This window comes from Scyliorhinus torazame, chromosome 3, assembly GCF_047496885.1.
Source record: "Scyliorhinus torazame isolate Kashiwa2021f chromosome 3, sScyTor2.1, whole genome shotgun sequence".
In the NCBI taxonomy this organism is placed as follows: Eukaryota; Metazoa; Chordata; class Chondrichthyes; order Carcharhiniformes; family Scyliorhinidae; genus Scyliorhinus; species Scyliorhinus torazame.
Window position 1 is genome coordinate 75,462,306 of NC_092709.1, and position 21,921 is coordinate 75,484,226.

Sequence of the window (21,921 nt, forward strand, 5' to 3'; positions counted from 1 at the left end):
TTACATCTCAAATAACTGACTGACTCTCCACAGATACAATCTTTGCAACAGTGACATTGTATATTGAGTGATAGAAAATACAGAATGCACAGGATTTTAACAGAGATTGGATGTGTCATAATAGATTTAAAAAAAATTAAATACACAAATTAGAAAAGGGGTTTACGTAAAAACAAGCATTCATAGTTTTCTAAATAAGGAATGTATTTCATTGCGTAATGTATTGAATAATATTTTGCTTTGTTATATTTCAGATTGATATCATATAGTGCCTTTAATTTTAAGACTTTTATATAAAATGTTGAAGATTACTTGTTATTCAAATACCATTCAGTTTTAGGAGAATGCCTAGAGCAGGCATTTTCAAAGTGGGGGTCGTGACCTGCAGGTGGGTCGCAGGCGGGTGTCGGGAGGGTTGCAGAGCCATCCGTCACGGCGTTCCCGATTGCGCAAATTCGCACGTAACAGCTGCAGCAGCCGACTATTAACAATGCCGGTTGCAGTGGCCTTCAAAATGACCACCGCAACCATATAAAAAAAATGCGGGCACACTGCGCATGATGCCCTCTCATTTAAAAAATATATATATTGATTAAAGTTTTTTAAACACAATTTTTCTCCCTTACAAATAATAATCCCCCCATCCCCGTGACAAAATAACATAACAAGAAATCGCACTGAGCAAGATATATACATGGCAAAATGGTGTATTTACATAGCTTTGTACACTGGCTTTCTCCCGCGCGTGCCAGTTTCCCCAACCCTTCATGTTATCTCTTGCTCATCCGCCCCCCGCCCCCCCCCCCCCCCCCAGGCAATCCCACATTCCGCCCCCCCCCCCCCCCCCCCCCCCCCGAGATAGTCTAGGAACGGTTGCCACTGCCTGTAGAACCCCTGCGCAGACCCTCTCAAGGCAAACTTAATCCTCTCTAGTTTTATGAACCCAGCCATGTCGTTTATCCAGGCCTCCACGCTAGGGGGCTTCGCCTCCTTCCACATTAGCAAGATCCATCGTCAGGCTACTAGGGACGCAAAGGCCAGAATGCCTGCCTCTTTCACCTCCTGCACTCCCGGCTCGTCTACTACTCCAAATATTGCTAGCCCCCAGCTTGGCTTGACCCGGACTTTCATCACCTGAGATATTGCTCCCGCCACTCCTCTCCAGAACCCCTCCAGTGCCGGGCATGACCAAACATATGGACATGGTTTGCCGGGCTCCCTGAGCACCTTCCACATCTGTCCTCTACCCCAAAGAACCTATTCAACCTCGCCCCCGTCAAGTGCGCTCTGTGGACCACCTTAAATTGTATCAGGCTGAGCCTGGCACATGAGGAGGTGGAATTAACCCTACCTAGGGCATCAGCCCACAGACCTTCCTCGATCTCCTCCCCCAGCTCCTCCTCCCATTTACCCTTCAGCTCCTCTACCAGCGCTTCCCCCTCTTCTTTCATCTCCTGGTATATTGCCGACACCTTGCCCTCCCCGACCCATACACCCGAGATCACCCTGTCTTGACTTTCTTGTACCGGGAGCAACGGGAATTCCCTCACCTGTCTCCTCACAAATGCCCTCACCTGCATATATCTAAAAGCATTTCCCGGGGGTATCTCAAACTTCTCCTCCAGTGCCCCCAGGCTCGCAAACGTCCCGTCAATGAACAGGTCCCCCATTCTTCTAATCCCCGCCCGATGCCAGCTCTGGAACCCCCCGTCCATCCTCCCCGGGACAAACCGGTGGTTACCCCTGATCGGGGACCACACCGATGCTCCCGTTGCACCCCTGTGCCGTCTCCACTGGCCCCAGATCCTTAGCGTTGCCGCCACCACCGGACTCGTGGTGTACCTTGTCGACGAGAGCGGCAGCGGTGCCATCACCAACGCCCCCAGGCTCGTTCCTTTACAGGACGCCATCTCCATCCTCTTCCATGCCGTCCCCTCTCCCTCCATCACCCACTTGCGGATCATCGCCACATTTGCTGCCCAGTAGTAGCTCCCAGGTTTGGCATCGCCAACCCTCCTCGGTCCCTACTTCGTTCCAGGAACCCTCTCCTTACCCTCGGGGTCCTATTCGCCCACACAAACCCCATTATACTCCTACCTATTCTCTTGAAAAAGGCCTTGGTGATCACGATGGGAAGGCACTGAAACACAAACAGAAACCTCGGGAGGACCACCATTTTGACCAACTGCACTCTACCCGCCAGCGAGAGCGGTAACATGTCCCAACTTTTGAAGTCCTCCTCCATTTGCTCCACCAACCTTGTCAGATTCAGTTTATGTAGGGCCCCCCAACTCCTGGCTATCTGGATCCCCAGATACCGAAAGCTCCCCTCCACCCTCCTCAGCGGTAGGTCTCCTATCCCTCTTACTTGGTCCCCTACCTGTAATACAAAGAGCTCACTCTTCCCTACATTGAGCTTATAACCCGAAAACTCCCCAAACTCCCTTAGAGTCTGCATGACCTCCACCATCCCCTCCACTGGATCCACCACGTACAACAACAGGTCATCCGCATATAGCGACACCCAATGCTCTTCTCCATCTCGGACCACCCCCCTCCATTTATTAGACTCCCTCAATGACATGGCCAAGGGTTCAATCGCCAATGCAAACAACAGGGGGGACAGGGGGCATCGCTGCCTCGTTCCTCGGTACTGTAGAAAGTACTCCGACCTCCGCCGGTTCGTCACTACACTCGCCACCGGGGCTCTGTAAAGGAGCTTAACCCAATTGATAAACCCTCCCCCGAACCCAATCCGCTCATTGGTGCACATGCACAGTGCACCTGCATTTTTTGTATATGGTCCTGGCCGTCATTTTGAAGGCCGCTTGCAGCCGACATTGTTAAAAGCCGGCTGCTGCGACTGTTGAGCGCGAATTTGCACAATCGGAGACGCAGGAGAAGATTTTATTTTAATTCAATGTAATCTTCCTGCCTAAAGGGAGGGAGAGAGCAGGTCACGCCCCCCCCCCCCCCCCCCCCCCCCGAACGTCCATGTCACATGCTTTGGACGCGATTGCGATTCCTCCATTTTGTCAGCAGCAAACAAGGTTAAAAGAAAATGGTAGTTCGCGAAGGTCGGCCGGCGTGGGTCGTGAAGGTCGGCCGGCGTGGGTCGTGAAGGTCGGCCGGCGTGGGTCGTGAAGGTCGGCCGGCGTGGGTCGTGAAGGTCGGCCGGCGTGGGTCGTGAAGGTCGGCCGGCGTGGGTCGTGAAGGTCGGCCGGCGTGGGTCGTGAAGGTCGGCCGGCGTGGGTCGTGAAGGTCGGCCGGCGTGGGTCGTGAAGGTCGGCCGGCGTGGGTCCCAAAGGTCGGATGCCGTGGGTCGTGAAGGTCGGCCGGCGTGGGTCCTGAAGGTCGGCCAGCGTGGGTCGTGAAGGTTGGCCAGCGTGGGTCGTGAAGGTTGGCCAGCGTGGGTCGTGAAGGTTGGCCAGCGTGGGTCGTGAAGGTCGGCCAGCGTGGGTCGTGAAGGTTGGCCAGCGTGGGTCGTGAAGGTTGGCCGGCGCGGGTCGTGAAGGTCGGCCGGCGCGGGTCGTGAAGGTTGGCCGGCGCGGGTCGCGAAGTTCGGCCGGCGCGGGTCGTGAAGGTCGGCCAGCGCGGGTCGCGAAGGTTGGCTGGTTGGTAAAAATAGGTCCCCGGAAAAAAAGTTTGAAAAAGACTGGCCTATAGTATACTAATGGTCAAAATAAAATGTATTTTTAAAAACTTTTTCAAAATAAATAACACATTTATATTATAACGCCTTGAAGCAACATCTTCGGCATTCGGTTTTGTTTTTATTGAACCGACAACTGTGTAATAGGAACATGGCTTCTTCTCAACTGTAACCGATATCCCAGATTTTATGTTATATTGTGTATTTATTGCTTGCCGTGTTTGAAACAAATCTGAGAATTAATAATGTAAAAATGTTCGAAATAACAGTGGCACTTCAATCAGGTGCAGAAATTTCACCCCTCACAAAATCCAGCAGGAACTCCCAGCATAAACCCAAGTCCTGGCACACCCAGTTACTGGCCAAATTTCAAGTCCTTCTGCCACAACCCTGTTGGCACTGCAAGGGGAGTGAACCAGAAAGGTTGAGTAATTTAAGCCAAGTGATATCACAGCCTGCTTAAACTGTGTTTGTTTTCTAATGCATTCACTATTTTGGAAAATCAAACTCACCTGCTCTGGCCCCGAGATCTTGAAAATAGATTTTTTTTTAAATGATAAATGTAAATGTAAAAATGTAATGCCGCCACAGTCCCTGAGGACCATAGGCCGCTGTCCCCTTTAAGAGCTGACTAGTGGTGATTTAACCTGAGGGCCACCACATCTCAGGCAAGGGACAAGGTTGTGAAGGTGGGGCCTTCAAAAATAACCTCAGCCAATACAGGAATTGAATCCACGCTGGTGGCATCACTCCATATCACGAACCAGCTATCTAACCAACTGAGTCAAATGACCCCCCTTTACAATCAACAGCAAAAGAATCAAACATAAAACTAACAAGCACCAATAATTGCTTGAATTTAAAGAGATTGTACATTCCTCCTCCAAGGGGAAAACCTCCCAGCAACTTGAATAACACTGCATCTGTTATCACCTTTGAAAACAGTTGAACAAATATTTGGCTAAAAAGAATTATTGGTTAAACTATAACTATGGATGCAGATGACCAAATATTAGTTTGAATATAACTTATAAGCCATTGGGACCATGAAATGTCCTGTCAAAGAAGGAACTGGTCAAGAATAAATGGTTAGCCATTCCATTTAACTTTATGGTCAATAAATGCTACAGATTTATGTTATCAACAGACAAAATGTCTTAGATAAAATCAAGATGAAACTAATTGTACCGGGGCAGGATTCTCCGATATCGGCGCGATGTCCGCCGACTGGCGCCAAAAACGGCGCGAATCAGTCCGGATTGCGCCGCCCCAAAGGTGCGGAAGTCTCCGCATCTTGAGGGGCCAAGCCTTCACCTTGAGGGGCTAGGCCCGCGCCGGATTGATTTCCACCCTGCCAGCTGGCGGGAAAGGCCTTTGGTGCCCCGCCAGCTGGCACGGAAATGACTTTGCCGGGTGGCGCATGCGCGGGAGCGTCAGCGGCCGCTCACGGCAACCCAGCGCATGCGCAGTGGAGGGGGTATCTTCCGCCTCCGCCATGGTGGAGACCATGTCGAAGGCGGAAGGAAAAGAGTGCTCCCACGGCACAGGCCCGCCCGCGGATCAGTGGGCCCCGATCGCGGGCCAGGCCACCGTGGGGGCACCCCCCTGGGGCCAAATCGCCCCGCGCCACCTCCAGGACCCCGGAGCCCGCCCGCGCCGCCGTCGCGAGGTGGTTCAATCCACGCCGGCTGGCGTGGGTTGACAGCGGCGGGACTTTGGCCCATCGCGGACCGGAGAATCGCCGGGGGATTGCCGCCGACCGGCGCGATTCCCGCCCCCGCCGAATCTCCGGTGGCGGAGAATTTGCGACACGGCGGGGACGGGATTCACGCCGGCCCCCGGCGATTCTCCAACCCGGTGGGGGGTCGGAGAATCGCGCCCCAGGTCTCAGAAAAGATTAGAGAAATAGCCTTTCCTCGTTCCTTATTTCCTTATGTCCATGTTAAGAATTCCAAGCAATTCTCCAATTTCCCTGAACTGAAGTCATGGCATAACTCCTCAGCACTCCTGCAAATGTGACCAATTTGCTCTGTCATGCAATCTTCGCATTAAGAGAACACATCCTTGTAACATGCCACAGTTTGACCACAACTAGGCAAGTAAGTCTCTTCTTGGGTCTGTTCAGAATCTGCCAGATTCCACCCCCATTATTGATGTGCTATTGCAAAAGTTCTTGCATTCATAAAAATTATGCAGACGAGACTCAGCCATGGAATTGATTTAGACCTCCTACAAGTGTGGGCTGATCTTCATCCAGGAGGGGGGGGGGGACCTAAATCCATCTCGTACTCACACTTGTCCCCCCAGAACAATTCCATCATTCAGACACTTATATGGCATGAATTTGCAAGAAGTTCAATGCATTCTGAGGCCCTAATGCTCATACAATGTTAGTATCTCTTTGAAGACAATGTCAAAAAGTAGCTTAGCTCCCTCTGTGACTCAGTGCCATGTAGTTCCAAATTCTATTTCCAATTTGTGGTTGTATAAACCAGTAGTGGAGTGTTACAAATGGCCTCTGTACAAATGCAATGAAAGAAAGAAGGGACATTTGGTGAAGATACTGTGAAGATATAATCATCCTTAGCCTATAGATTGCCCTGTTAGAAAAGTGTTGCAGACTTACCCTAATATTAGTCAGCATCTTTAGGACTCAAAATTGGAATAAAACTGCAGGAAAATTAATAGATATAAATATATATAATCTGAGTGGAATTTCAATGTCACAAGAAAAATACTGATGGTGTGGCCCAAGACCATTTACAAAACAGAGCATATCAAAAAGGAATTTGTTAACACTTTTTAACCGAAATGCAAGATACAAATCACCCCAAACAAGCGTCCCTTCATTCATAGATTCATTGCTATGCTAAATTATTCCATCAAAAACATGAAACTGGAATATTTAGCACATGTTGAATATCACTTGAAGGCCACAAACTGTAGTATCCTGAATCCCTTATCCAAGCTCGCACAGCAAATAAAAATAAAACTTTTTTTGTTTCTAGCCTTGTGTTTTACTTTCATCCAATCATAGCATCATTTCATTTTTGCACTTTGTGTACTGCTGTTGCATTTTTAAAAAAATACAGCACACCTGGGAAAATGTTCCCTATCGCAAACAACCAAGTGCTTTTGTGCATGAAAAATATCTCATCAGCTTCGTCAGATTCAGTCAGCACAAAATTGCGAGAATTACACTGCTTCGCTTTATATTAGCACGTAATGTTGATGAAAGTGGATTCAGATGGATGTTAGTGTGAAAGTACAGTATAACCCAGAAATCAGGACAACTATATGACATCTGAATGCACTAGAGTTAAAGGACCTCTCCTAACAGGTTTTTTCACATCACTTTGGCTTCCAACAAGTTGTTGTAAGCATCAGACATCTTGCAACCACTTTAAAATTTCTTTTCAATGTTTTTAATTTTAGGAGAAAAACATTTTGTAGCTTAAAATTTAAACTGAAAGCAAGAACATGCATGCATGTACAGAGTTGCTTTGTCCCTGGGCACTGCTTTGCAGCACGTTCTACAGACACTAATCTATAGCGTAATAGCACTCCTGGACAGTCATTATCTCAATTTCAAATAGGATTTTAGTTACACAATGCAGGCGGAAAAAATATACTGCAGATGTCAAAATGGTCGTGTTTCAAAGGTTAATGGAGTTTTACTGAGACACACCTAAAAAATATAAGTCTATTTCCTTACACTGGGGAGGCAGTGGCATAGGTGTGATGGTTATGTCACTGGACCAGTAATCCAGAGACTCAGGCCAATGCTCTGGGGACATGGGTTCAAATCCCACCATGGCAGCTGCTGCAGCTTAAGTTAATAAATCTGTAATTTAAAAAAACACTAGTCTTAGTAACGGTGACTAATAATCACTGTTGTTGATTATTGTAAAAACCCATCTGGCTCATTAACGCCCTTTAGGGATGGAAAACTGCTAGTCCTGACTGTTCGGCATAGTAAGGGATAATGCGAGACTGGGGAAACAGTATTGTCCTTATTATAATGTAAAGAGACACTTGACATAGCCAGCGGGCAGTGATGTAGAGAGAGTCTCAAAAAAGCTGGCATGATGGTAGAGGGAGATATATCTTGGGGATATGTATATAGTGGTGTGTTAACAATAAACAGTTAATGTTCAACCGCACAAGTCTCCAGACCTCTTAGCGAGACAACAAATAACCTTACCACACTTACCTAGTCTGCCCTACTGTGGAACCAGATGCATGGCAATGTGGGTGATTCTTAAATACCCTTGGAAGTGGCCTAACAAGCCATCACTTATATCAAACTATTACAGAAAAGTCAATAAGGAATGAAACGAGACAGAATACCCGACATTGATCAAGGGACAGGAACAGGCAATGGCACACTCAGCCCGGTCTACCCTGTGAAGTCCTCTGGGGTTGTGCAAAAATTGGGAGAGCTGTACCACACACTAGCAACACACTGATTATAGTCAAACTTACCAAATAATACCATGCAGACAATGATTCAGACACCACTATCATCACCCCTGGGGGTGTCTGTCCTGTCTCACCTGCAGGACAGATATACCAGAAGTAGCAGCACAGTGCTGTACAGTCAGGAGGGAGCTGCTCTGAGAGTCCTCGACATCAACTCCAGACCCAAATGAAGTCTCATGACATTAGATAAAACATGGGCTAGGATACCTCCTGCCGATAACCACCTACTGCACATATCTCCCGCCCCTCACCATCTGCATCAAACCCCTCAGCTGATGAATCAGTACTCCGCAGATTGAACACAATTTGGAAGAAGCACCAAGAGTGACAAGGGCAGAGAATGTACTCTGAGTAGGGGACTTCAATGTCGATTACCAAGAGTGGCTCAGGAGCACCACTACTGACAGAGTTGGCTGAGTCTTAAAGGACATAGTTGCAAGACTGAGTATGCGCTGAGTAGTGAGGAAACCAACAAGAGGGAAAAACCTACTTGACCTTAGTCTCACTAACTTACCTGTCGCAAATGCATCTGTCCATTTAAGTATTGGTAGGAGTGATCACCGCTTGTGGAGACAAAGTCCCATCGAGCACATTGACGCTACCCTCCATCGTGCTAAATGAGATAGATTTTGAAGAGATCTAGAAACTCAAAATTGGCATCTATGAGGTTCTGTGGGCCATCATCAGCAACAGAATTGTATTTAACCACAAACTGTAACCACATGTCGGGTACTGAAGCAGTCCATCCCCATGTGCAGCAAGACTTGGACAAGGCTTGGCTGAAATGTGACATGTAACATTCACACCACACAAGTGCCAGGAAATGACTGTCTCCAACAAGACTTGGTCAAACCATTTCCCCTTGACATCTAAGGGTATTACGATCACCAAAATCCCATATATTAATATCTGATCAGAAACTGTCACAGAAATACTAATGATCGCAACAGCAGGAAACTTTGCAGGAAAATCTCCCGACTCTCCAAAGCCTGTCCACCATCTACAAGACACAAGTCAAGAATGTGATGGGAGTACTCTCCACTAGCCTCAATGAATGCAGCTCCAACAACACTAAAGAAGCTTAACACCATCCAGGACAAAGCAGCCCTCTTGATTGGCACTCCCTTCCACAAAACATTCGCTCCCTCCACCACCAATGCACAGTGACAGCAGTGTATACTGTTGTGTTATTCACCCTGGGGTAACACGGACTGCAACTAGATGCAGTTGTACTGTAAAGTAGACACCAAACTTAGACGTTAGTTCAATACGTTTTATTGAACTTCTGGAGCAGTGCACACAGCTTGCTGTGGGTTGACATTCTACTAATCAAAGTGTGCTAACTATAACTAACTAGACCAGACTAGCTCTGAGCCACGTGTAGAAGGTGCTAACTGATATATACACCCTGACTGTCACTACAGTTGTCACCAGTGGAAAGTGGCAGAGTGCTGATGCCGTGTATGTTTTACAGTGGGAAACCCCTCCTCTAGTGTTCTGCCTAGTGATTGGTTGTGTTCTGTCCTGTGTGTTGATTGGCTATACTGGGTGTCTGTCACTGCCTGTCTGAATCTCATTATGTACATGAGTGCATATCATGACATCCCCCTTTTACAAAAAATTTTTTTTAATGCATCGGTTGCTTAGAGCATATGCGACTGGATGTACATGTATAACTATTTACATTAAATGGCGAGTGAATTAATATGTACATGGAACGTGTCTAGCGTGCAGATACAGAACAATATTTACAAGATAAATGTCTATGAGTCCAATCTTTGGGGCTGGCGTCGGATCCTTGTCAACCGCCTGAGAGGTGGAGGTGTGGACGACTGCGCCTTGACAGGCAGGATTGCTGCCAGATCGGTGGCCTTGTGGTGCGAGGTATCCGGAGGAGGCATAACAACATCTGGAAAGGTAAGATTTGGTGGTGGGCAGGCAAGTTTACGTAGTGCCCTTCTGTTGCGCCTGGCAATGGAACCATCAGCCATACAAACCACAAACAATCTGGGAGCAGCCTGTCGAACAACAACAGCTGGGGCTGACCAGCCGCCATCAGGTAGCTTGATGCAACCAGCATCTTCCGGAGATAGCAGAGGCAAATCGGTAGCATGAACATGATACGGCAGCTTTTGCCAGTTCCTGAGTTGCTGCACTTTTGCAGCACTGGGAGGTGATCCAGGTCTGGTAAGTGTATGGCCAGGACAGTCATCCGCAGGTCCCTATTCATGAGGAGTTGTGCCGGAGACATACTGGTGGACAGAGGGGTTGCCCTATATGCCAACAGCGCAAGGTTGAAGTCAGAAGCAGAGTCCGCAGAATCCACATTGAGGATAGATAGGCGTCTTGCTGAATTTGAGGAGGCATATTCACATGTAGTGATGATGCCCACGTGATATGGGGACTCTAGGCAGTCGTCCTCTGGATCCGTAGTGCTACCAGGATCAGAATCCAGTGGACCTTGCTGTACACATCGAACGCGTTTGCGTTGGAAATGGGATCGCTGGCCCTTGACTGGTGGTGCAGACCTGCACAAGGCAGCATAATGCCCAGGCTTCCCACAATTTAAACATCGCCTGCCTTTTGCAGGACATATGTCCACCTGGGTTCGAACCCCACTCCTGGTACCATGTCGTGTTATTCACCCTGGGGTAACACGGACTGCAACTGGATGCAGTTGTACTGTAAAATAGACATCAAACTTAGACGTTAGTTCAATATGTTTTATTGAACTTCCGGAGCAGTGCACACAGCTTGCTGTGGGTTGACACTCTACTAATCTAAGTGTGCTAACTATAACTAACTAGACCAGACTAGCTCTGAGCCATGTGTAGAAGGTGCTAACTGATATATACACCCAGACTGCCACTACAGTTGTCACCAGTAAAAAGATGCAGAATGCTGATGCCTCGTGTTTTATAGTGGGAGACCACCTTCTGGTGTTCTGCCTGGTGATTGGTTGTGTTCTGTCCTGTGTGTTGTTTGGCTGTACTGGGTGTCTGTCACTGCCTGTCTGTATCTCATTATGTGCATAAGTGCATATCATGACATATACCATCTACAAGATGTGCTGCAGCATCTGACCAAGGATCCTTCAAAAGCACCTCCCATACCAACAACCTCTGCTACCTAGAGAGCAGAAGATACATGGGAAAACGATCATCTGCATGTTCCCATGCAAGCCACTCACCAGCCTGACTTGGAACTATATCACCATTCCTTCACTGTCATTGGATGCAATTCCTGGAACTCCTTTCCTAACAGCACTGTGGATGTACCTATACCATAAGGAATACTGTGGTTCAAGAAGGCAGCTCACCACCACCGTCTCAAGGGAAATTTGGAATGAGCAATAAATGCAGACCTAGCCAGTGATTCCCACAATTCCTGAAAGAATACAATTTTTTAAAACTATTCTCCAGTAGGATTAGGACCCAAATACGTCTTATGACAATGCACTGGATTCTAACTCTTCCATTCCTAGTTCTATAATACTGAATTGGGTTTGTAAAACACAGAGGGCGGGATTCTCCCAGCCCTGTGCTGGGCGAGAGAATCCCCACGAATGGGCCACGCCGTCCCGACACCGGTATGCCGATTCTCCGGCCCGAATGGGCTGAGCAGCCGTGGGAAAAGAGCAGAGTCCTGCCGGCGCCATTCTAACCTGCCCTGGGCCGGCGTGACCTCGGCGTGTAAGGGTCGGGTGCCGGCCTGTGGGGGGGGGGGGGGGTTGCGTCTGATGTGGCCTGGCCCGCGATCGGGACCCACCGATCGGCGGGCCGGTCTCTGTGGCTGGGGGCCTCCTTTCCTATGCGCCGGCCCCTGTAGCCCTGTGCCATGTTGCGTCGGGGCCGGCGCGTTGAAGAAGGCCACTGCGCATGCGCGTGTTGGCGCCGGCGTCATTGCCACTGCGCATGTCCTTGTCGGCGCCGGTGCAACTGCGCAGATCCCGAGGCGCACAGTTCGCGCTCGGATCTGCAGCTGGAGTGGGGCCAGAATTAGACGTGGGAGCGGCCTGTTCACGCCGGCGTAAAACGCGACGGCATTTACGACGGCATGGACACTCTGGGGAATCCCGTCCAGAGTATTTTACCAATTCATATACTGACATGTACTAGAATTTCAGTAGCATGCAATATTATCATAGAATTTACAGTGCAGAAGGAGGCCATTCGGCCCATCGAGTCTGCACCGGCTCTTGGAAAGAGCACCCCACCCAAGGTCAACACCTCCACCCTATCCCCATAACCCAGTAACCCCACCCAACACTAAGGGCAATTTTGGACACTAAGGGCAATTTATCACGGCCAATCCACCTAACCTGCACATCTTTGGACTGTGGGAGGAAACCGGAGTACCCGGAGGAAACCCACGCACACACGCGGAGGATGTGCAGACTCCGCACAGACAATTATCCAAATAATTGTATACATATATATAGCTAATATTAAAGCAGACATATGTGCATAGCAATCTGAGACTTTCACTGACAGACACCATCAGATTTCCTGCTGCCTAGTCTAGAAAATAATCTCAGCCAAAAATTACTACAAAGTCTATTATTCTACTGACTCAGAACTGAGGAGCAGCCATAACTCTCATGTTGCAACATAGGCTCTTCCTCCAACACCCATTCTAAATGTGTACAGCCCATAACAATGAATAAATTATGAGATCATGTGATACTTGGATCTCACCACCATCACTGCTACTCAACTGATCCTATTGAAATATGGCTTCTGGTGGAACTTCAATGATCCCGTAAGAATCTTTGGAGATCTACACTTTGCCTCAGACTGTAAAATGACAATCATGAAATAACAATTCTCTTGCCACGTTAAGTATCAATCCTGCCAAGAGAATAAATAAATATTGCATTTGATAAGGAGCGTAAGCTAGAAAGGGATAATGGGCTTTTATTACTTTGGAGTCAGTGCAGAAGCTGCTCAACCTGATAATAGTGCCGCACTCGCAAACCAAAAGGTTTGCATTTAATTAAATCTTGCTGCTCAGCTATGCGCTGTACAGCTCGTGCAGGCATGAAAGTGTCAAAAAGCAATTTCACAACGTGCGCTCATAACATATTTTAAAACTTTGGTGAAATATTTAAAAGTTTTAAATAAAATAAACTTTAACAGACAAAAAAATTCAACCAAGCTGATATACCGTTCACCCCTCCCTCTGTTGGTTGCCCTAATCAATAGTTCTATTTTTAACAAGTGACATTCACTTCACAAGATCCAGCTGTCACAAAAGCTTAAAGTCAATACGACTGGTTGCCCTTGCATGGCACACTTGCTTTTCTCCGATGATTTAATAAGCAAGTAAAATGCTCTCCCAAAAATCCCTATGTCTATATAGCGAATGAAATTTTAAAAGACTTTCAAAGGTTTCACAATATAATATTCACCAACCATCAATCATCACATCTGCCTAGCAACTTGATCCCAAACCACTGGCAGTGGAAGCATAGCTCTGCAGCATCCAAACCTAATAAGTTAATATCGCAGGAATTAACTTTTGAGTTTTAATAATTACGGTTGCTTACACAATGCCAGATGGTTACTGAGCACCAGCAATAACTGTTCATTACAGAATGTGAACTTTATTTTTTACATCTACAAAATCAGAAATTAAATAATTCTATAATCACAGGAAATGACACAGCAAAATGAGATAACTTTCTAGTTACCCATGAGCACAGATTTAATACCAATTCCCTTTTATAGAAGGTTACAGTATCAATCTCTAAGACTCAGGTGTCATTTATTTAATTCTACTTGATATTTTATAGCAGGATCATTCTTTAAATATGAAACTTCAGATTTCATTCATTCAAGACTCACCAGTGCCTCAGGTTCTTTGCTTATGTCAGAATAATAGTCAGGATATGTGTCTATGTTCTGCCACTCCGTCCGCCTCTGAATACCCTTGTCTGTGTGACAAGAATGACAAAGTGGTGCATTGCCCATATCCCTGTCAACAGTTACCCGTGTAAAGGACCCCAGCCACCAGGCTCTCCAAACAAGCACAAGAAATCCAGATGGTCACTGCTGCTCTGCTGCCCTAAGCCACTCCTCACACTCACTGCTGGCCATCCAACTCTGAAAGGAGTGAAAGGAGTTAGAAACACAACACAGTTGGCAGCAAACTCCAACCATTACCAATTCAGGCACTGTCTATCTATTTTTACACCCACCAGACAAGCTATGTATGTAAATGAATGACAAGAGTGCAAAACACAGTGCTCGTATTGAAGATTCTGTGTAGCATTAAATGATATAATCCCGAAATGATATAAAACTTTGTCACAGGTTTCCCCGAGTCTTGTTTTATCACAGTCTTAGAGCATCCTAACTAATATACAGCAGACTTTACATGGTACTGACATGTCTGAGTAACTTTCAGTGTTATTCTTTCAAGTACTTTGTTAATCCACTGAATACTTGGAAACATTTTATGGTGGTTGAAAAATTATGTAACATCCTACAGACTTTTTTATGATCATCATTTTTAAGTAAAATAATCTGATTGAGTTAAGATTAATTATGACAGGATATGGAATGTTGCCTTTCCCCTATAGTACAGAATTATGAATTGTTGCACCCATATACAATTTCTAAATTAATTCCTGATGTTTCTTAGTGGTACACTTCCTTATAGCCCAGTCAAGTGACAGAAAAATTATGTTACCAGGTTTGCAAATAAGTGATGTGAAACAATTGATTTTTTGAGTCGATGTTTATAGCATTTCCCACAAAACCAACAGTGCAATTGCTGGCAAACATTGCACAGACTTTCTTGGCAATAAAGTGCAAATTTGTAAATAAAAATCAACAGCACCGCTTTAAACACAACATCTTAAAAATTGAAAATAGTTTGATATTAAATTGGGGCAAAAAAAGTTTCCCCCATCCGACAATGGATTTACAATTTTAGAACAGCCAACTGCAGCTGTTACTTGTGCATGTGATTTGATCAGTGTTAAAATGCAGCAAATTGGATGGGCTGAATTATCACTGCTAATTGCTTAGCAATTATTTCATGTTTCATAAATTTGTGTGCAATAATTGTGTCCACAAATGTACTTTCTGGTCTTTACCACTTCTGGCTTTAGGAGTGAAAACAAAACTTACATTTATATAATGTGCCCATTAAAGTGCTTTCGACACAAATGAGCTGAATGTTGTTGTCACCGAAAATGGGCCAGAAAGTTGGGGGCAATCCTGCCTCAGCCATTTGCAGGCTATCAGGGTTGCCAACCCTGTAAATGATGTGGAGATGCCAGCGTTAGACTGGGATGGGCACAGTAAGAAGTCTTACAACACCAAGTAAAAGTCCAACAGGTTTGTTTTGAATCACTAGCTTTCGGAGCGTGACTCACCTGATTAAGGAGCTGTGCTCCGAACGCTAGCGATTCGAATCAAACCTGTTGGACTTTAACCTGCTGTTGTGAGACATCTTACTGATCCCTGTAAATTATGGCCTCTCACCTCTCTGGCAGCTGAGGGCCAATTGGAAAGTTGGCAGCTCAGTATTCTCAGAAAGGTCACAGCTGAGACAGCGCCTGGAATAAGTATGGTGAGCTTGTAAACTCCTTGAAAGAGTGACAAACCGCTTTAAATAGAATATAAAATTGAAAATAGTTTAATACTAAAGTGAGGCAAAAAGTCTACCATTCGAAGCACACTGCCCTCCCAAACAGCAAGGCAGGCCCCAGTAGGATGTAATCAGTGAATGGAGGGAGGGGGCTGCCATACAGGTGACCATTGCTGCCAGAGGCCATCTTCATGGTTACAGAATGCCCAAATACAAAGTCACCCGCACTTTGAATCCTCCAGGCCACCAGGATTCACCTGGCTATCTCCCCATGGGGTGGAAGGCCCACCGCCACCAGTAAAATGTCAGTAGTGCTAGGACAAGACCCTCAACTAGTCATCTGCTCAATTGACCTCTGGGCTGTAGGGTCATACTTCACCTTCCCCATCACCGTAAAATGGCATGTCAGAGGGACAATGACTAGCTCCATCCTCTGCCTAACTTTTCCATTTTATCGACCCCACCATCACCTAGCCTGTCCCAACAGGGCTGGTGATTTCCAGCCCAATTAATCACTTTCATCTACAGTGTCCAGTGGGGCAAATGCAAGACCTATTTTAAGTCCAACAAGACCTAACCAACATCAATGAGGGTGAACAATTAGTTAATCCATTTTTCATTATTTTGATTGAAGGAGGAATGTTGACCGACAACCAGACTATTTTTTGTTTCAAATAGTGCCATAGTTACTTAAGTTTATCTGAATTACTACAACAGGCAGACATGCCTCAGTTTCACATCTTAAGGACAACAGTTTTGATAATGCAGCATTTCCCCAGTTGGCAGTTTGTTTTATGTCTTGGTAAGTTAAATCTCAAACATTGTTATTTCACAACAGGAAAATAAACCTGGCTAAAATCGCAAGTGACATGCATAGTCCCTACTTTGTGCTCTACTCTCAGGGGCTGCTGCCAGTAAATATGTTGCACAAGTGATTTACCTAATTATTCACACAACAATGCCACAAGAACAAAATGTGAACAGGAGGACAGATCCGCATCAGCAGTATCACCAATCATGATTTTAGATGAAAAATATTGTTTAATCGAAGGTATCGCACTGAAAAGAGTTTAAATTGTTAATATAATGGTGCCCCGTGCTTTATCTATAGTTTCATTTTGTGTAATTCCTCCAGAGGTTTCATGATAAATAAAATAGGGTGGAATCCAGGACTGAAGAGATATGTATATTAAATTTACATTCATCTGCGTCATCTGTAAAACCGCCCAGAGAATAGATTCCTGTACACAATGTCCTCTGCTCTAAGCTATTGAAATGGTTTTAGTTTTTTTTAAATGCATGTGAAACTCGCAAATCATACAAGTGATCATTAAAAGTGACATAATCCTTCAACAACATGTACATTTATTTTCAAATCATAATACATTACTTACATTTCCAAAACAGTGTTTAGGAAGATGACTGGTTTGCTCTGTTCTTAGTATGCCTGTGGTTACTTGGTAACTGGATGCTTCTGTGGTCATGGCTGGGATACTGCCAAATAACATTGTTTTTTAAATGGAAGTGGTTTCATGGTATGGAACGTGCAGGTTTCAAGCAAACAATCTTGTTGAAATTCCAAATGCATCTCCTTGGGGGAGGAGGGGGGGGTGGGGGCGTGGAGACATGGGCGAGCCATGGGACAGAGAGGAAAAGGGGAGGGGTAGGAGGAGGCGAAGATACACAAAAGGAACGTGAGGGACAAACAGGAGGGACAAGGCCGCAAGGCCACAAGGGACCAATCCAGTGGCAAGCTCAGGTGCAAACCAAATTGTAAATAAATGCCCGTCAATGCGTGTGTTGGCCATATTGGGAAATGCAAAATAATATGTATGCCAACTAAAATGGGACCACATCTGTTGTGAAGATACCCACTTGTGAATATATATGTTGGTTTTTGGTGCGGTTTTATAATTTATAAATTGTTGGTTATAAAATATGAAAACTCAATAAAAACATTAAAAAGAAAATACATCTCCTGACAACTCAGGTGTGATCTGATTCAATAATAAAATGTAACTTGGAAATTACTGGAGGAATGGAGGCTGCTATCCTCAATTCAGCAGCCATGCTGAACAGGAGTACTTTTCTAGGCTTAGCTTCTGCTAAGATAACTTATATAGTGGACGTTGCACATGTAGGACTCCCAATTTTCCCAATTTTTGCAACAGTTTACCTGGATAGGCGATTGGAAGCAACGGTGCCTCTTTCCAGAGTGCCCGGTGCCAACTGAAGGCTCTCCTCCCACAGTTTTACTTCCCCGTGTATACCCACCCCCCCAAAGCTCTGTCCCATGTGAAGTTCGCAAATTATACATTTAGGACCCGCTTTTGCTGGAGCGAGATCCCAGATGTACCTGAATGTTTGGTCTGTTGCTGAATGCCAACTCCTTGCCCTACCTGTAGCACTAACAGTGGCTAGCACTCCAGCATTAGGGTCTGTGGAGCCAATGGCCGCTGATTAGTTTGCTGCTCTATGAGGTGGGACATCAACCTGGATGCCTGAAAAATTAAAGTGGAGTGAGCTCGCTCCCAAAACCTGTGCTGTGGCCTTCCCCTCATCAAATGCAGCTCATACGTGCTCAAATCCAGTTCTTCCAGCTGCCGTGGGACAGCACGGTAGCACAATGGTTAGCACAGTTGCTTCACAGCTCCATGGTCCCAGGTTCGATTCCCGGCTTGGGTCACTGTCTGTGCGGAGTCTGCACGTCCTCCCCGTGTGCGTGGGTTTCCTTTGGGTGCTCCGGTTTCCTCCCACAGTCCAAAAATGTGCAGGTCAGGTGGATTGGCCGTGATAAATTGCCCTTAGTGGGGTTACTGGGATAGGTTGGAAGCATGGGCTTAAGCGGGGTGCTCTTTCCAAGGGCCAGTGCAGACTCAATGGGCCCAAATGGCCTCATTCTGCACTGTAAATTCCATAATATAATGATACAATTGTATGAATTCTTGAATTATAAAGTGGAGCTCACTCTTCCCCAAAATCTATGCTGGGGCCTGCCCCACATTAAATCCAGCTCATACAATTGCACAAAAACTTGAATTAGAAAGTTACATCAATGATGTTTTTATTAAATCATTGGTGTTTCTCATTATGGTCAGATCTGTAGAAACATAAACACTTCACTTGGTGATACTAAGACACTCAATTGAAATAAGGAGGAAGAAGTGAATCAAACAGCAGGAACCAATGCAGATCGGCAAGTGTTATGCGCAAGCAAGAATCGGTGATGGATGAGCAACAGAATTTTGAATGATTTCCACACATATATTATCTGATCCCATATCTTTAAAATTCTTAATTTTCTTGATGATTTATTTGCTTCTGTTTTCATGTTTGGTGGAGCCTCTCAGAGACTAGCTCCTCTACATATTTTTCCCATTGATCCAGGGTGTCACTTTCTCCAGTATCACTGTGCCTTCTTTTGCTTTGATGCAGCCTCTTCCCCTTCAGTAGCTTTTAGAGTTGGTAACTACTTTCACCTTGTTATACATCATTTGAATGTATTTTTCCCCAAGTGCTACAATTTCTTCACCTTGTTCTTTGGCTACATCACATTCTTTTTAATATCCATTTGTCTATATCATTGTATTTTCTGATAAAGCTATGGCAACGATATAGAGCGGCATGGTAGCACAGTGGTTAGCACTGTTGCTTCACAGTGCCAGGGTCCCAGGTTCGATTCCCGGCTTGGGTCACTGTCTGTGTGGAGTCTGCACGTTCTCCCTGTGTCTCCATGGGTTTTCTCTGGGTGCTCCGGTTTCCTCCCACAAGTCCCGAAAGAGGTGCTGTTAGGTAATTTGGACATTCTGAATTCTCCCTCTGTGTACCCGAACAGGCGCGGAATGTGGCGGCTAGGGGCTTTTCAGAGTAACTTTATTGCAGTGTTAATGTAAGCCTACTTGTGAGATTAAAGATTATTATTATAAAGCTTCGGGACCTGAAAATATATGTGAAAATGATATTAACATTAGACAGATTTGGATATGAGATTATGACATTATTCTGCAACAACACTGGCTTAATTCTAGACGATCTTTGCCTGTCAGTATTTGTAGCACTACCTAAAAGACCAGGTGCAGCAGAATGTGAATGTTGTAGAACAATCAGCCTCATGAGTCACATATTCAAAATCATTTGAACAATCATCATCATGAGAGCACAAAGCAGAATTAGATCAGAGATATCACAAGAAAAAAATGGGTTCATTGATGGAAAAGAAAGAAGAAGTGAAACATTGTGTTAACTGAAAAACAGTAAAAGTAACAGTAAAAGTCCAAAAAGGTGATACCTATGTTTTATAGATTACACCAAGGATATGACAGAGTGAGGCACAAACAGATGTTTCAAATGCTGCATAACTGGGATACAGATGGGAAAGATTTTTACGATAGCTTCAAAATTTATACTACGACCAAACAGCAGCAGTCAGAACAGACAATGAATACAGTGAATGAATAGCTGTAAAGCGGAGTGTGACAGGATGTGTTCTGTCTCCAGATCTTGTCAGTCATTAGAGAAATGATTCTAAGACATCTATCAGAGTTACCAGGAATTTCAGTAGGTGGACAGGTATGAATGATCTGAGATATGTAGATGACACAGTAATATGGCAGATACAGAGATAAACCACAAAGACTCTGAGACATAATTGTAACAAAGAGTAACAGATATAGATTATCGTTAAACTGCAGCAAAACAGTGTGCACAGTAATACCATAGCAAAGGATTACCCCTAGATGCAAAATGATAGTGAAATCGAAAGGAATAAAACAAGTTAAATCATTTTCTTATCTGGGTAGTGCCATGCCTGATGAGCAAGTGATCAATAAATCAGGAAATGCATAACAATTCCAAAACAAACCCTCACAACAGTGTCAAATTGTTTTCGAAATAAGAACATCTCTATGGAAAGCAGTATCAGATTACTAAAATGCTACATCTGGTCAATGTCACTACAGTACATGACAGTTGGATGTAGAAGTTGGAATACAAACAAAACAATAGAAAATAAATGAAAAGCAATAGAAATATGGACTGGATTTTACAATTAGGTAAAATGTTAACACTCTGATCCCAGCTGTCAATTTCACAATGTTTACTCATACGTGGTAAAAAGGTTTCAAGTGCATGCATTTTCAGCTATTAATTCTTTAGAGAGTCTGGATGATTGACACTTTTATTGCCCTGCAATAATGAACTATTTTGTTAACAGGAAATTATGAATGGATCACTTTTTTCTTTTAAAGCCTTCTTTTATACATCCTATTGTCACCATAGGGTCTTTTGTTTTTATTTAGTGTAAAGTGGAATGGGCGTGGAAGTGCCGCAGCTTGGCCTGGGGACATGAGGGACATAGCCTGGTATAGCCTTTCAAAAGGTTCCCTCAGACTATGGCCGGGATTTCCCATCCCCCATCCCCCGCATGGCATGTGAGCAATGCAAATGGCCATCGACTTGGGCGGGCTGCCCCGCCACTGGAAAACCCACCATGGCCTATGGTTCCCAACACCTCTGAGGTGCCACAATTCTTCATGAAGCTGGCCCACTCTGTGAAATTGCAGAGGACCATGATCAACTGCTTATCTCCTGCAATGGGACCAGCATTGCAGGCTCTTGATCTGAACCCGCCTGAACCCTTAACAGGTGCTGTGAAAATAACAGGAATAGGGGGCGGGATTCTCCAACCCCCCGCCGGGTCGGAGAATCGCCGGGGCTGGCGTGAATCCCGCCCCCACCGGTTGCCGAATTCTCCGGCACCGGATATTCGGCGGGGACGGGAATCGCGCCGCGCCGGTCAGCGCCCCCCCCCCCCCCCCCGGCGATTCTCCGGCCCCCGATTGGCCGAAGTCCCGCTGCTGGTATGCCTGTCCCACCGGCGAGAATCAAACCACCTCTCTTACCGGCGGGACTAGGCGGCGCGGGCGGGCTCTGGGGTCCGGGGGGGGGGGGGGGTGATCTGGCCCCGGTGGGTGCCCCGCGGTGGCCTGGCCCGTGATCGGGACCCACCGATCCGCGGGCAGGCCTGTGCCGTGGGGGCACTCTTTTCCCTCCGCCTCGGCCACAGCCCTCACCATGGCCGACGCGTAAGTGACACCCCCCTGCACATGCGCGGGGATGACGTCAGCAGCCGCTGACGCTCTCGCGCATGCGCGGACTTCCGCCGGCCGGCGAAGTCCTTTCGGCCCCGG

General features: G+C 45.9%; 1 protein-coding gene across 27 annotated transcripts in view; it reads right to left on the reverse strand.

The window, feature by feature from the left end:
• ank2b (ankyrin 2b, neuronal) overlaps positions 1–21,921 on the reverse strand; it is a 1,300,297-nt gene that overhangs the window by 536,439 nt on the left and 741,937 nt on the right. Inside the window, exon 1 of one of the 27 annotated variants that reach the window (XM_072495855.1) lies at positions 13,981–14,200. The exons of the other annotated variants lie outside the window; for them this stretch is intronic. Within the exon in view, the coding sequence (XP_072351956.1) occupies positions 13,981–14,106 (126 nt within the window). The 5' untranslated portion in view covers positions 14,107–14,200. Of the gene's footprint in view, positions 1–13,980; positions 14,201–21,921 lie in introns of those variants that run through there. 27 annotated transcript variants of the gene reach the window in all.